Here is a 16,812-nt window from a genome sequence, read left to right on the forward strand (position 1 = left end):
AAACCCTTTCAAGTGCAAATCCCTCAGAAACCGAGGCCACGTGCTTAGCACCCTTCTCTGTAACGCAGCTGAGGCGGTCTCCCTCCAGGGATGTCAGCAAACCCTTGCTTTGATGGGGCAAAGCAGCCATTCTACAGACTCAGCACCACACTCACAGGGGAAGAAGCCAGGATGGGGTCAGCCAGGCATAACCTTGGAAAGGGCACCCTGGAGACGTTACCAGCACTCAGCTAAGACACAGGAGCCAGCCAGATGGACCAAGCCCCCACCTTCCAGCAGCAAGATGCACTGCTTCCGCAGGGTCTGCACCAGCACCGGGTCCAGCTCCAGATCCTGCAGCCGGGCGATGATCTGCTCCTCATTACGGCACACCTTGTCTTGGGCATAGAGACCTTCAGGCATCACTCTCTGCTGGCCCATCCCCATCAGGGCCACCTCTAAGGCCAGGGACAGGTAGGACTCGCCGCTGTCTTGGCTACTGGTCGCGACGGGCACGTGTTGATACACTGGGGGTTTGGAGTCCCCGGCGTCTGAAAGAAGGGGGAGAGACAGAGCAAGGTTAGAAGAGCCTTCCTAAGCGTCAGAACCACAGCAGAGACTTCAGAAGCAAGACCCACGCTTCCCTCGCTGCCTGCCTTCGGTCACCCAGACATGATGGATAAAAGCTCCCTAGAGGAGATGTGGGCTTCACCCTCCTTCCTGCTCTCACTAGGAGGTGCAGGAGCCCTGAGATCTGTGCAACAGGGTACATGGCTGCCACCAGACCCGCCCCATGGGCCAGCGTGCCTTGGCCCAGCTCTGCTAAGCCACTCTCCTGCTCTGCTCTTGCTGCAAACCAGAGGCTGGGAAACCTCAGGGCACTAACTCCCCCTTCTCTGCACTGCGGCTCTGCCCGGGCTGCTCCTGCAAAGGTGGAGAGAGGGGAGGTTTGGAGCCCAGGAGTCCCGAGCCCCAGAGCTGCACCCAGGGTCTGCCCGCCGGGCTCGGTTCAGCCACAGGCACCAGGAAGGGAACCAGGAGGAGCACTCAGTACCTGAAATTTCAAGGCAATTTTCCTCTTCTAATCTACAAGCTTCGGTCAGGGTGAGAAAGAGGCAGCCGATGGGGTTCAGAGGGTGGCCCACCCAGCCCTCCAAGTTGGTGATGGTTGTTGCTCCTCGCTGCAGCAGCTCTGCAAAAAAACGGAACAGAAAGACATTAAAAGTGATGAATTGAAAGACAGGTTCTGCACCCAGAGAGGTCTCTGAGACCAAAGGCCTTTTCTTACCCCTTACTGGGGACTTCCAGGGCCAACCTGGGCACGGTAGCTTGTGAGGGCAAGGAGCAGCTCAGAGCAGCCACCCCGCAGGCTGCCACAGACATCAAAGCGAGCAGGCACACAACAAAAGAAGGTGCCCCCAAGGTCACATAAGATGCAGTGGTTCGTTCTTTGTTCCAGGACAACATGAGGGGCTGCAGAGTCCCAGGATGCGGTCTATAAAGCCGGACTTGCAACTTACAGACTCATTTGCAATGGCAGCCCGAACGTTTTGGAAACACAAGTGGAAATCTCTCTGGAGATGACAAAGACTCCCAGCGAGTCTTAAAAGCTCCACCTTTTGAAGAACTCAAGCTGGCTGAGCTAGCAAGGGCCAGGAGTCACCAACCACCAGCAGCACTGCAGTAACTGACCCCGGCTCTCCGCCAACCACAACTGCAAAAGGAGAAACACTGATCTTGTCTCCTGGTACTCTCGGTACGTTCTGCTGCTCTGGATGGGGCAGCACTACTCTCTGAGATGGAGACTTTCTCAACCAGCTGGGATGCCCCAGCTAGACCTCGTGGGACACTTCTTCCATAGCTCTACTCATACCTTTCTTCTGATGCTTATATATTTCCAGCTGCCTTTGCTGCTGCAGTCGCAGGGTGTTGATTATGGCAACAGTTAGTCGGAGAGCTTCTCTGGGATAGCCATGGGAGCGCAGGGCGTCCACCCGAGCACAGGCTGTCGGGACGTGTTCTGCAAGGCAAGGACAAACACAGGGGCATGGCTGAGCCAGAGGAGCACAGAAATTCACGGGATGATACTGATCGGGGGAGAGAACCTGACAGCATCAGGCTTCAGGGTATTTTATTCTACCAGTCTTCCCCACGCCCCAACTAAACTCCTGATCCCTGCCTTAAAGTCCATCACCTTCTCCCTGCTCCTGGCAGGGATGCCTACCAGGAATACTAAGGGGACTCCTACCAAGTCCACCATGTTCAACCCACAGCAGCCACGTCAGTACCTAAATCCCCACCTCCACAAACCTCATCCGGTGGGAGCATTTCCAACACGCCGTTGCTGCAACACAATGGCTCCAAACACAGGCTGTTACCACCCTGCCACTCACTCCTCCTAAAATCTGCACAGCTGACGGTGATTTCTCTCACTGCTGTGCACCCAAATGCTTCTTAGTGTCTCCTCCAGCACCTCTCCCCTGCTCTCATCACACAGGTGGGGATACAGGGGGTGAGGCTGTGCATCCAGCACCGCGCTGGGGGCACCGGCAGATCTGGGGTGATGTTTTGAACTGCTTCCTTAATGCTTCCGTGGAGCGAGCTCTGCAGACACCCCGTCTCTTCTGCAGCTCTCCTACCTGGCGTTTTATTACTAGAAACGGTTGCAAGAACGCCCCACAAGACTCACAGTTGCTTAGGAATTCATCTGCTCCTGCTGCTCATTGCTCACCTGAAATCACAAGCAACTGTGGAGAGGATTATGACTGAGTGAGAAATTAGCAGGAGCAGATGACATGACATGCTGCATAACAAGCAGCGAAAATCCTATTTTCTTGCAAAATGTCCTACCAAGGGGGAAACAAACAAACAAACAAACAAAAGGCAAAGACAGAAGATCTAAAATTACGATAGAGGGATAATTTCTATTTCTGGAAGAGCTCAGAAAGCTTTGGAAATGCAGACAACCACCTCCACAAATGGGGTTTCCATGTCCCAAAGGTCACCCGCAAGGAACACACGAGAAAGAGGTTTCAGAACAAACGCATCTGTAAAGTGCTTCTTATTGCTTCCTCTACTCGTTTGCTAAATGGATGAAATATCCAGCTTCTCGCTGAATTCATCACTGGAAGTTACTGACAAATCACACGCCTCTCCCAGCACTGCGTCCCTGAAGGAGCACCAAGAAAGCGCAAAATCCAAACATCAAGGCAGCTACATCAGATGAATAACGTGCACCAACCACCGGGGCCAAAGGGCTCACCAGAGCCCAGATTATGCCAGGGGCGGGGGAGCTGTGGCCACCACACCCCTGCTAGATAGACAGAGTCCCCGGAAGCGTGAGCCCACCACCGCTGCCTATGGCTGCGCAGGGAGGAGACCTGCCGCCTGCAGCTACACAAAACTCCTCCTAGAGTAGAAACGTCCTCTCCTGCTCCAGCTGAGCTAGCAGAGATGTACCAGCGGCCTTCACATGGGCCCTTTATAACTTATCTCCTGGCTTTAACAGCAACTTAGTGCCCGCTGCTCCACAAACCACATCTCTGGGTGACTGTAAATATTCTCTTCCCTTTTGGCTGGGTGACGGCAAACCCCAGCACCTGGAGCAGATGACAGAGCAGGGATACGCTTTGACCTTTTTCATGTCCATACATTCTCCTCTTTGGCTGTGGGGATGAGGCATCCACCCTCTTGGAGGTGTGGGGGCCTTGCGTCTCCCATTTTGGGGTCAGTCTGAGGGCTGACAGCCACACCAGGCACCCTCCAAGCCCTCCGTCTCACCCATTCTCATCCCAGGACATGTAGTTGTCAAGGGTCTGCAGAGCTGCCCTGGGTCTTGACTTTGCAGTAGGGAGGTTGTGTGCCTTGAGGGACATGGTCTAAAGGTCTACAACACAGAGGGTACTGGACTTGACTGGTCCAGTAGGCCTTAAGCTCATCCAAGGCTTAATTGTACTGTCTGATAATTGCCTTTAAGGGAAGAATAAAAAGAAGGCGAGAGCAGGGAAGAAAAAATCCAGAGCATACAGCTGTGCTCCCCAGCCAACTTTCAAGGGACTTTAAGCGTCCCCCTGTAGTGGGAACAGTGAGAGCTTGCACTGGGGACAGCCAAACACACTGGCACGATGACAGAGGACACGACCAGCCCGGTCCAAGCTGACCAAGGGAAACCCACCCTGTAAAGATGTGGGGTTTGCTATAAGGACAGTGGCTGGGCTGTGGGAGGGCATCAAGTCCTTCTGCTGGCCCCACTCCTCAGGCTAAGGGCCAGGGAGGCACTTTCAATCTAGGACGCGGAAGCTTGCAAGGACCCAGGGCAGCAAAGCTTCTTTGATGTCTCGGGTGGCTCTTCTCCACTAGCAACTCTACCCACCCAGGCCACGCAAGGGGCTGCTGGTCTGGATGCTCACCTAGCCACAGCGGCTGCCCCTGGGAGTTGAAGAGGAGGCTCTCGCCCTCCCGTTGGTAGGAGGGAGACACGTAGAAGTCACTGCTAATGATGCGCTGCAGGTGGCTGTCCTGCCAGTGGAGGTCACAGCCCTCGATCGCTCGGGTGAACACGGTTCGTCTGGGCCTGGCCAGGGATTCTGCGAAGAGAAAAAACATCAGTGCCTTGGTGGGGCAGGGGCAGCCCGGTCCCACCCCCAGACACGACCTCCCTGGGCAGAGAAACGTCTTTACAATGAGAGCACAGACCCACCTGGTCCCATCCCAGCTGTTTCCAAGCTGAGCACAGGAAACCATTGCCTTTAGATACCTCTGCAGCCCATCCCCGTCTCCTTAGATGACATTGCTAAGTAACTTGCTACAACAGTTGCCTTGGCCAGACAGGCGAGAAAAGAGGCAGGGACCCCGTCTATTTGCTTTCTGACAATAATCCACCGTCACATTGAAATGTGGCCACGCATTCCCACCCGTGACACTCAGCTGCCAGGGGTCAGGACTGGGCTTCCTCAGCGTCACTGCCCAGCAAACACCACGAGCTCTCCTCTTCTGCTCCAATGCAAAGCCCCGGCTTCATCGAACCACAGCTGCTTAGACCAGCAGCACCTGAAGCCACATGGGGAACCACAGCAGCGTGTCTCATCTGCCTCTGGGCGATGGCGGGAACCATCGCCCTCCAGCAACCTCCTCCGGCTGCATCAGGGGGCTGGACGGAAGGAGACGGCATCATCTGAAACCCCACCGCTGCTCTGCAGCAGATGTCTGCGCTCCTCTTCAGAACTGCTCTGTAACTTCACTGACATTTTTGAAGCTCTCAAATGCTGGGTGAGCATTTCACTCCATCCAGACAGATCAAACAAGTGGTTTGTTGGGAGGAAAAGGCCCGTCTGGAGCAATCCCGCTATTGCTCCAGCCACGCTGGGTCATGAGGGCCAAACACAGCCAGCAGGCTGCAAAACAGGAGATGCAACACTGAATGTTAGGTCCTGCAACCCGCAAGACGGGCCAAGTTAAGTGCGTTCAAGGGGGGAAAACAAAAGGCACTGCTCAAAGCTGATCCAGGAGACTGGATAAACACGCGCCGGAAACGATGGCAACAAGCAATTAGCCTGAAAGCTGCAGGCACCCCGAGGTGGAGAGAAATTAAACAGGTGTTCGCAAGTAGAGAGCCAAGCCTGCTCACTTTACCAGGAAGGATTTCAGGAATCAGCTGTTCTCCTTCAGTAATAAAAGAGGCTGGCAACAATCTGCAGCACTATTTGCATACGCACAAACATTAACCCCGGGACACGTCCAGGATCTGTGCTGCTCTCAGTCCCCTGCTTGGAGAGGCAGGAGCGTGGGGACAAGGGGACGTTCTCAGCACGTGCTTCGGAAACTCCCTGGCACATCTAAAATAAGTGACCAGCTCGGCCCCGGCAACCTGCCCCGAATGCCAGAGCAAATCCTCGGCGGAGCTGGGAACACCAGGGGGGAGTCCCGGGGTTGGCGCAGGGCATGGAGCAAGGCCAGGTTTAAATTAAGCCACTTGCTGAGGATGCACAGGGGGAGGCAGCCGGGGTGCACGGTCCTGGCCATGGCTGGGGTGGGCTGGCAGGACATCCACGCTCCCGAACTGCTGCTGAAGGTCTAATCCCACCCAGAAGAGTGAAGCTTCCTTCGCGGCACGGCTGCTGTCCCCCTTTCTTCCCATTTTGGTAATACCCCAAAGAGCAATTCCAGTGCAGCAGATGGAGGCACAATAAGAGCAGTAACTTTCAATTAATGCCTACTTCAGGCAAAAAGGAAGGGGGGAAAAGTGCTTAAATTTCAAGGGATCAAATACTTTGTCAGGGGTTGAGAAAATATTTTAGCACGAGGGAACAACTCCATAACTACACTGTGCTCTGCACTTGAACTGCATTTCACATTCCTGGCTAATGACTTATCTACCACCTGAATCAAAGCCCATAAGCAAGGCTCAAGGGCTGGGAAAGGGGGTCTGCATCATCGCCAACTCCTCACTCTTACATTACAGGGTTGGGAAAGGGACTCTGCATCATCTCCAACTCCTCACTCACCCATTTCAGCGAGGGCTTCCAAACTCAGCTCCGCTCCCATTCAAGCGGCACCAGTTTTCTGTAAAACTCCATACCCAAAACTGCACAGGCTGTAGGGGTCTAAACTCCCCCAAGGTCAAATTGCTTTAAAATGGCCTCTGATATGGTGCTTAAAATACAGGTGACTTCACCCAAGATGTAGCAAGGAGCCAAACATTTCCAAGTGTATCTAAAATCAGAGGCTGTAAAGAGACATATTTTATATTCCCGTGACTCCCAGAGACATCACCAGCCGGTGAATTGAGGTCTCTCAACTTTGGGGTGCATTTTGACCCGGACCCAACTCCCTGGATTTCCACTCCCTGCCTGGACTCACCTTGGCTGTGACCGGAGCTCTGCGTAAGCGCGTTGGTGATGTTGGGAAGCTCGTTACCGTAATTGCCATCTTCCAGGGGACAGACGTCCATCTCTCCCCACTTGCGCAGCTGCCGAAGCCAGCAGGATTTCTCTTCCAGCTTGCAGTGCGGGTTTAACACCACGCACACCCACAGTGCCCCTAAACAAAGCCAAGAAATCAAGGAGGTGCCACCACCGTACCCGCGGGGCCAAAGCTCTGCTGCTGCCGCGCTCGTCGCGAGAGCCTGCAAGGTTTCACCGGCGTTTGTAAACTCATTTCAGCATAATGCATGGACCCAGGAGGGGGATTTAGACAGCCTTTAAATAAAAGTAAAACTCCTCCGTAATGAAGCTAAATTATAATCTCATGAGATGGGGGACAGTGGGGAGGAGGGAAGGGGAGAGCGGCTGTGTATGAATTTGTGAGTGCTTCTGTCTGCCAGGACAAATCTAGTGTTTGAACTACACATCAAAGCATGCTTAAAAACACCCTGGCAAGCTGCAGAGTCTGTATCTCCAAAGACTAACCTGATTTTGATCCTACCCACGTTCTAAGCACTTTAAAGCCCACTCCGAATGCTATTTCATCTGCCATTGTTCTTCGGGCCATTTGCATTCAACTATTTAAAAAGGAGATTTGGTGTATTTTCTTCCTTTTTTTTTTTTTCTTTTTCTTTTTTAATCCCCAGTAGCCCCCAGCCTGCAGAGGAACCAGCAGAGGAACCTGGAGCTTGGCTTGATGCCTCGCAGGCAAGAGCCCTCCAAGGTGTGAACCCTCAGACCTCGCAAGCAGAAGTGCCCATCAGTAGGACGCCCATGCTGACACCCTCTGGGTCAAGCACGGGACCTCACAGGCGTGATGATGCTGTCTGCTGCGTGGGAGGCAAAACCAGGCCCAAGGACATCTGCCATCGTTAAGATCCAACTCATCCTTTCGTAAGACAGGGCTGACGCTGGTGCTGCTAACTGAGCCTAGCCGACTCTCCTGGGTCACCCACTGCTCTGAAAAGGGCTGCAGCAACCTGAATAAGAGCAAAACCATGCATTCTCCTTTAGCTAATTGTGTTTCTGCCCAAAGTTCCCTGCGAGGCTGCCAGATACAGCATGTCCCCTCCCTTGTGCCTGCCCTGTGGGGTGGGATGGCTGTGTGCTGGCACAGCTGCCGTGCGGGGTGTCCCCGGGGATCCCCCCAGGCTGAGCAGCTCATGCCGCTCCTCTCTCTGCCCGTGTCGGATCCTGCCACGCACACAAGACAGCTCACCCTCCCGCAGAAACACCCTCCCTTGCTTCTCCTCCATGGCCCCAGTGGAGACCTGGAGCACCTTCCTCCTCCCCACCCAGCCAGCTGCTCTCCCCCACCTCTCCATCACTCCCAGAGCCAAAGTTCCCATCCCAAAATGACAGCCAGAGGCAGGACATCACCCCGCAGGTCTCCGCTGTGTGGAGAGGGGATTCCTCCAGGCACCCAAACCACCTCCCTGGCTCGCTGTGTTTTGTGCGGCAGCTCCCCAGCTGCACAGCTGCGTGTCGAGCGAGACTGTGACTCCAACATAGGCAGCTGGAGCAGCCGGTCCCTTTTCCAGGCAGTGTGAGGCAAAACCAGGCTGAGCGGCGATGTCCTGGCTCCGGCTCCACCCTGGTGTCTCCCCGTTCCTCCAGGTTACAGCTGAGCTTTGGTGGTGCTTTTGGGGTGCATCTCCCGGCACCCGTCCTCTGCCAGTTGGGACTTGTGGACGTGTTTGGTTCAAGTCATTAATAAGGCGCGAAGGCTGTGCACGTCCAGCTCCTCAGAGCGGCCTGGCTCGGCAGGAGAGACGTCACGGCGTCACAACGCAGATGGTGGCAGCAGCATCGCATCCAGGAACAGGCACGGGAAGAGCAACCGCAGGCACCAAAGATCAGCAAATACTCAAAGCAGCCCTCGCCTGGGCCAGCTCCATCAGTGCCTCAGCTCTGCTGCTCCCAGAAAACCCCACCGAAAGCTCGCTCCTTTCTGATGAACAGGGGGGGAATAAGGCTTTTGACCTGCAACACTAGCAACTAATGCACGTGCAAGAGAAGAGCCGTCTCCTTTGGGGCTTTCAGGGCCCACCTCTCCCAGAGCAGGTCTATGTCACTCGCTCCCAGGCTCCTGCAGGCTCCACAGCGGCTGCACGGACATGGCACCTTTGAAAAAATCAGGTCTCGGCCCTGGAAAATGAGTCTTCCTTAAGGCTCTGGTTACTCCCCTTAGGTGAGCAGTGGGTGCCTGCCTGCTGCCACCCCAAGGGCATAAAACTCCCCACCTCCTCGGGCAGGTGTGAGCTAAATCCTGCGCTCGGCTCCTGGTGCTGGGCGTCCCGGGGCTTCCGACTGGTTTCAGGCATCCCCTTCCCACCAGCACTCCCGCCTGTTGTCACTGACCCTCTTCGCCCGCTCCCGGGCTGCTTGTGCCAGAAGCATCCCTCGGCAATTTCAGCTCACGCCTCCGACGGCGAGCGGAGTGGCTCGGCTGACAGGCGGTAATAAAGCTTGGTGCCCCATCTCTGCCGCCCCCAGGAATGGGATGCACCCGCTGCATTTTTACCTCCCACAGCTCGGCTAAGATGCGATCCTTGGAAGCCTCATGACTTCCCTCGCAGCCTATTTTCGGGAGCCCTCCGCGGCATCCTTTGCCTGCCAAAATGCTGCGCCCCTGAGCACTCCTGCGGAAGGGAAGATGTGGTGGGGACAAGGAGGGAAGAGGGATTCACATCTGTCTCAGCCACGTAGTTATCTGGGAGATGGAAAAGAGGGGTTTTCTGAGCCCCATGGTCAAGTGACATCAGCTGACAGCACAAGTGACTCCTGTCCTGAGCCGAAACGCCATGCCGGGTCAGACTCTGTGTCTGTTCACATGCTGCAGAAACCTTCATCTGAACTTTCTGATAGCAGGAGGTTAAGCGGGGAACAAAGCGGCAGATCACGATTAAGCTAAGCCTCTAAACAAAAATGCTTTTTGATGACGGGGCTGGGTGCAGGGACGGGGAGGAAGGGGGGGGGGTCAGAGCCTTCCCAGCCCAGCGGTCCCGGCTGCTGGCCCCGGAGAGGACAGGCGCTGCGATCCCCCGCCCAAGTTTCATAACCATCAAAGAAATTCTCCTGTTTCCCACAGGGTCGCTCCCCGGCTTAATCTGCTGAAATTCCCCACTGTAAACAAGTGGCTGAGATAAATAAACCCGTCTCCAGGCAGATTAAGGTCAGGCTGCACTTCAGCTGGTTTTTCGTCTATTTTTTGTAATTAGGCTTTAATCGTAAGTACTAATGCGCCAGCGCAAATACTCCCACGCCGCAGAGCTCTCCATCCAGCAGGTCTTTCCTTTGGCTCCCCAGCAGACGGGGCAATAGATGTTCAGTTGGCAGCACACGCACGAGCAAACGATGCCCTTTTTATTTATTTATTTATTTATTTTAAACTCTGAAATCCTGCAAAATCCTTTACATTTTCCCCAGCATAAATCCACAATCTTCTTTAAGGCTGATCTTCTTCCAATCCCACGCAAGTCTGTTGCTGTAGTCTTTCCTAAAAATCGATGATTAATTATTAAACACGTGCCCAAAATAATTTCTGTGAGGCCCATTTTTCTTTCCCACGTGGCAAGAGAACACGGTCTGCGCTGGGGCTTCCCGCAGCAGCTGGCAACAGGCCCCTCATCCCTCTCTTTGGCAGCAGTGGTAACGCCAGGCAGCTCTGGCATCCGCAGCCCACAGACGGTCGGACAACATGCCTTCACCGTCCCAAGCCTCCCAGCTACCGATACCCACCCAGCGACAGTTTGGGACATCTCTGCGCGTTGCCGATGTTTGTTACCAATGAAGACCACCAGCTCACTGCAGCTCTGGTCCCTTCATGCCTGGACCCTTTCTTCAGAAGGATGCTCTGTTCCTACAGCAAACTCTGCCCAGGTCCAAATCCAAAAGGCTTCTGTAAGATGGGGAGAATAATCCCCGCTTTGAGTATAGTCCATGCCCATCCTGCCCTGGAGATGGTTCTTGGACCATCACCGTGTCCTCTGCAGGGGCTTCACTTCAGCATGAAGGTGCCCAAATCCCTCCCGTGTGACGTGCCTACGCCAGGGGAGCCGCTCGCTCTGACGTGCGTTGGCTGGCACCACGCTTCACCTGCTGTCACGCTGATCCAGCCTTGGTAGGGCCCTGACGTTCCTCAGCCACCTTGCCATCTGCTGATGGGGACGTGCTGTCACCTCCTCCCACTCTGCCAAAAAAAAAAACTATGCGCACCAACCCACCTGGTCCTTGCGTGGTTAAGCCAGGACTGAAACCCAGCCACTCCCGCCTCATGTGTGCAGGAAGGGAGGGCGGGCTCTCAGCTTGGATAGTGGGTTTGAGATCTGGCCAAATAATCTGTAATTCTGGGCAAATTGTTTCCTGCGTCCAGGCCTGCCCAGACACCCATCCATCCACATTTCAACAATGTTGTTTGCTTTCTTCCATGTGGAAATTCTGGCTTGGCGGATTTGGCCACCTCTCCAGGATTCTTCTGTATCCAACCATCTAGCTGCAGCATCCCGAAATCCTGGAAATATCTTCTTGGCAAGCAAGCACAGATGAGCTCTCCAGAGACGGCGTGGTTATTTCCATCCATGGAACTTCACACAGAAGCGAGACATCCCACCCCTCCCATCTCTTGTCTGCGCTGTTTGTCCAAGCTCTCCAGTCTCACGGCTATGTTTGCATCGGTTGGGCACTTGGTAGGAGGGTCTGTGATCCCAGCTGCAGCTTCGGGTGCTCCCGACCCTGGACCACCCTCATCCTTTTTCCAGCTCTACAACATCCCTTTAGACCCAGCCCGTGAGTCCTGGCCTTTACACAGCATCTCCCACAGGCAGAGGAGCTCAAAGTCACTCATCGTGAAACCATGGCAAAAGTCAAACTGCTCACCCAAGATTCCAGATGCCCAGAAGAGTCCAGAACTGCTTGGTTAACTCTGCCACACAACCAACCTCCCCGGGCCCACGTCATCTAAATGTTTTATTCTAATGATATTAGGGTGTCAGGCAGCTGAGCCGGTGTCTAAGGTGCTTAGCTAGATTTACCCAGAACTGCATTTCCCCTAAAGCCAGGCTCTGCGCTGGCCATGCTGTCCCCCCTCACCCTGGAAACGTGCACAGGGGCAGGTAGAAATCTGTTAAGACGGGATGAGACTTCAGACCCTGCCTTTGCCCCTCTGGATCACGGTTCCTGCAGGACCAGCACTTCCACGTCCAGGCTACATCTAGCCCCTGGGGCGCATCAGCCCCTCTCCCTCGCAAAGGCTTCGGGGCAGCACACCAAACACCAGGCTGCTGCAAGTATGGGACCAGCCACACTCCGGAGACCCGTCATCTTTGATGCCTTTAGAGGAAAGGGGCTGGTTTAAGGTATCGAGCTGTGCAGTTGAGGTCTGATCCAGCTGTCCCAGCAAAATTTCCCCAGCAGGAGATAGAGGAAGCTCCTGGCATCTCTCAGGGCCTCTGCTCCCCAAAAAAACGAGCCCCAAAAGGCTCTAGGATGATGTCTGCTGGCCCTGCAGCCCAGGCAAACCTGCTGTTTGTCTCTACGAGGTGGTGACTCTTACCCAGCTCATCCCAGAGCTGCCGGCACTTCTCCGTTATGCCCGTCCCCTGCTGCCTCCAGAGGGAGAGCCGAGGATCGGCCATGAACTGCTCCGTTATCAACGTCAGCATCCTGGCCCCGTTGGAGTCCCTCATGCGCAGCATCTCCCGAACCTGGAGAGGACAGAATGGCCCTTGGTGAGACAAACCATGGTCCCCTGGAGGTGTTTAAGACATGGTCACCTGGCTGGCAACCCACAGCTCCCTCAGTCTGGGGGTCCAGACTGTAAATATACACACACACACATATATATATATATGCATATAATGTATAGTCATACATTGTAACAGTCATGCAATGACTGTGACCTGACTGGTTGTAGTCCAGCTGAGCAACAGCCACAGCCTAGGCTGTGTAGAGGACCAAGCAACCAAGAACATGAAAACAAGGCTCTTCTGCAAAGAAAGAGAAGAGCCTGTAGGCTGATGCCACCTCTCCAAGGTCTCTGTAGGCTCTGCAGGGTTGGCCTTCCCTCCACCGCGCTGATGGGGAGATGGGGGAAAGCCCTCCCTCGCGCAGGGATCATGGCAAGCCCATCGCGTGGGAGGAATGGACCTGCCAGGAGAGCGTGTGAGACAACCCAGGCCTGACCCAGAGCCTGGATTACAACCGCCTGCTCCGCGACCGGGCGAGAAGGCACTGGAGCAGAGATTCCCGGCTGTGACGGGCACCCTGCCAGGGCAGCCGGCGAGCTGCCGGCTACGTGACACGCCGAGCGGAGAGGGGAGAGAGCAGCCGGCTCCTCCTCACCTTGGCAAACATGGAGTTGAGCTGCTTCCCCGAGCCGTAGTACCCTCCCTGAGATAGGAACAGCTTCACCTGCTCTCGGACCTGTTCCTCGTCCAAGTGCCAGCAGTTCTCGTCGTCGATGCTGGCCCCAGCAGTGGGGTCAGGAGCACCTGGGGGAGACAGGGAGGGAGGAGAAAAGAGACAACCATGTTTATAGCAGCAGGGTCAGCTGTCCTACCAGCAAGAAGTGGACATACCTCTATTTTATATGGACCCACCTCTATTTTATCAGCTCAGGCAAGGGAAAACCAACCAGGTTCCCAGGCAGTGAGCCCCAGCTGGCAGCATCACGCTCTCCTTCCACGGCAGTGGCAGCAGCCGTCAGGAGGGATCCTGACCACAGGGCTGACGCCTGGCTAGCCCTTCTGCGCCCCACGTGAAGTGAGGCTGAGGAAGAGCAGAGACCTGCCTTCCTTCAAAGCCCCAGGGGTGCAGACAGCGCAGCTGCAGAGCCCAGAGCGCTCCCCCACTCCAGGGATCGCCCGGGGTGCTCCTCCTGCTCCACATCACCCGTTTGTTTAAGCATCAGTAAAGCTCCAATTCCTGCAAGCCTTTCCCCACTCTATGAACAGTCTAACAGAAGTCCCACTGCATGGGGGGCGTCCAGAGCCCCGGGTTAAACACCAGCTCCTGCCCCTCATTTGCTTTAGGACAGGGGACACGTCCCTTTGCATCAGTGTACCTGCCGGGGAGAGACCCTCCCCTGGAAAAAACAAAGGATCAATAAACCTTCAAAGAACAAACTGTGTCCAGTGCAGGGCCTTTGTCAGGCACACACCTGTGTTCACAAGCTCTATTTCATCTTCCAGAGAAGAAAAAAAGAAAAGACGACCCACAAGTGCCTTAAACAATAGCTTGGGATCCACCTTCCCTTGCCTTGCCCCTTTCAATTCCCACTTTTTCCCCCAAGCACTGCCCTATCTCCCAGCAATGCCCCGGCTTCCCAGGCTCGCAGGGCAGGCAGCAGCACGGCTCCAGCCAGGAGCACAGAAGGGAACAGAAACTCAGCTTCTCAGCTCCCCGCTTTTGAGTCCTACTCTGCAGAAACTCCTTAGGGAAAATCAGTGCCAAGGAGGGACCAGTGCAGCTAGAGGATGCTCTGTAGAACTTAAGTCTGCTTCTCCCATCTCGTCTCGCTCTCCAGCGAGGAAGGGGGTCAGCGTGGGAAGAGGGAGGTGCTGCACGGACAGCCAAGGGATGCTGTAGCCGACAGGTTCCCAATTAAATCTTAATGATGTCTTCCCCACTCGACTAGGATCTGGTTGGGGACCAGACACGGCTTTCATACAGAGACAGCTCAGGATGCTGTGCATGCCCCAGCCCCGCGCGTTGCTGAACCAGGAGCTTAAACGCAATTCATGAAAGTCAAGCTCCGGGATGCCTGCTTAGCAGAGCGACTGTCGCTTCTTGGCTTGTAAGCGAGAGGACATCAACCCGAGGGGTTTTGCTCCTCCAGCAAAGGCTGAGAATGCTCCTGACACGATAAGATACAGCTATTTGTATTTATTGTCCTTTACAAAATTATTTTAATTTCTGCTAACAGTCGCTGCCCGACAGCTGTTCCAGCAAGCTCTAGGCGCAGCCTGCACCGTGCTGAAGGGAGAGGAGGATGCTGCTCCCTCTGCAGAATAATTTATGGTTGACACAACCACGTAATTGGGATGGGAGCTGAAGCAGCAGAAAGAAAATCACAGCCCCCGCGTGAGCAAGAGGGCTTTCGCCTACGGCCCCATTTGTGCCCTGATCCAGCTCCCCCAAGCTCTGTCGTAAGCCACGAGGGACCACCATGCCATGGACAGTCCATCCTGACCATCTCAGGTCCCAGCTTTTCCGTGCCTTTTCCTTCCCTCCCCCAACCCAGTCCTTATCCTGCAGATAAAGAGCAGACAAGCCAGCGATTATCCCGTATCAGGAACCGATGACTAATCTGTCTACCACAAGCGCTTATCCGTCCCCATCGCTGAGGTATCCCAGACGCTTGCTCGGACTCTTAATATCCTTCTCACCACCATTCCGCCCGCCGCTCCCAGATGCGGCTATCCAGACCAGCCAGGTCATCCCAGATGATTCTACAGGGTCACCTGGTCCCACCTACAGGGACCAGGAGGGCATGGATGCCTGGAATGACCCATCCCACCTAAGCTCAGCCCATCCTTGGTCCCTCACTGAGGCTGCTGTGATGGATAAAGGTGGAGGAGTCAGAAAGATGCAAAAAGTGGTTGCATTTTTGTGGGGTTCCCAGGGCTACCCTCGGCGCTCGCTGCTCACACATAGCGTTAGCGACGGAAAGCCCGAGCAGCGAGGAAAGCAGCTAAATAAAACCTCCTCCTCCCACGCAACACATTGAGCACTTCGCACGTTGGGGTTCGGGCCGTAGCCAAATTAGTAACGTGCCTCCCGCGCCTCCAAATAAAACCCAAATTTGCTTGTAAATGTATTTTTCTCTCCTATAAAAGATTCAGAGAGAATTGTAATAGCAGATTCCTACATGTGCAACGCAACCCGGCAGATAACAGGCTGCCCAATTATGCCGAGGAGCTGGATAAACATTTAAGAGCAAACAACGGGATTTGTACCGGGTTTAAATATTAATGGCAGGATTTGTCCACTCCCCCTTGCCAACGTTCACACCATGGGGGCTTCGGCAGCGGCATGCCGTGACGCAGCTGATGAGTGATTCCATGTCTCGGCTCCAAAGGAGCAGGGAACGGCATGTAAAACAGCCCAGCGCCTGCGTAACACATTTCTCATATAGCAGCGTTCCTGCTCCAAAGAGCCCTGTTTCAGATGTGCTGGATCTTGGTCCTGCCGGATTCAGATTTAAGGAAACACCACTGCACATCTTGAGTGGAAAGAAGGTTTCACCAGCCCATTTACAGTGGCTGTAGAAACAGAGATAAAAATGCAATCCATTAAATGAGAAGCAGGGCTTGGGTTTTAACTGTTTGACAGCCAAGTGAGACTTCTCCAGGTGGATACAAAGGCTGAGGAATAAGGACTGGAAAAATCTACAAATTAGAAAACAGAGTGAAGCCAGGCACGGAAAATTGAACGCCTTGCTCAGCAATTAGCTGCCCAACAAGAAGAAAATGAAAGGCACTGCTGGACTGGAAAGCAGCAGATTTCCAGGACTGAGGAGGTGATGGGACCTCGTGGGTCATGCCAAGGCATTGGCATACCCCAAACCCAAGCTCCTGAACCCAAGAAGGGGAGATACATCAGCCAGGTGACGTGGGAAGCACTCCCAGTGTGTCTCACCTGGAGCAGGAGCAGCAACACAAAGAAAAAGGGATAATTATTTTTTTTTAACCGGTGTCTGGAGCTGACAAATGAATAATAAAAGCAACCCAGGGATGCAGGTGGCTGCCCCAGCATCTCCCTCATGGTCATCTTGGCCAACTGCACCCAGTACCTACTGGTGGCTCCCGGTCTGGCCATGCTGGCCCCGGGGTCAGCAGTGCTGAGGAGGGCTCTGCCAGCCAGCGAGCCACAGCCGCCTGGAGCAGGGCTGGCCATCGTGCAGCAGTTCACA

At 54.6% G+C, this 16,812-nt stretch overlaps 1 protein-coding gene across 2 annotated transcripts in view; it reads right to left on the reverse strand.

Moving 5' to 3' along the window:
* ZSWIM5 (zinc finger SWIM-type containing 5) overlaps positions 1 to 16,812 on the reverse strand; it is a 102,144-nt gene that overhangs the window by 8,213 nt on the left and 77,119 nt on the right. For both annotated transcript variants that reach the window (XM_054210944.1, XM_054210945.1), the window contains exons 3-9: positions 13,242 to 13,390; positions 12,454 to 12,604; positions 6,838 to 7,017; positions 4,389 to 4,565; positions 1,853 to 1,999; positions 1,034 to 1,171; positions 270 to 530 (exon numbers count right to left, since the gene is read on the reverse strand). In XM_054210944.1, the coding sequence (XP_054066919.1) occupies positions 270 to 530; positions 1,034 to 1,171; positions 1,853 to 1,999; positions 4,389 to 4,565; positions 6,838 to 7,017; positions 12,454 to 12,604; positions 13,242 to 13,390 (1,203 nt within the window). The remainder of the gene's footprint in view (positions 1 to 269; positions 531 to 1,033; positions 1,172 to 1,852; positions 2,000 to 4,388; positions 4,566 to 6,837; positions 7,018 to 12,453; positions 12,605 to 13,241; positions 13,391 to 16,812) is intronic.

This window comes from Rissa tridactyla, chromosome 8 (assembly GCF_028500815.1).
Source record: "Rissa tridactyla isolate bRisTri1 chromosome 8, bRisTri1.patW.cur.20221130, whole genome shotgun sequence".
Taxonomy (NCBI): Eukaryota; Metazoa; Chordata; class Aves; order Charadriiformes; family Laridae; genus Rissa; species Rissa tridactyla.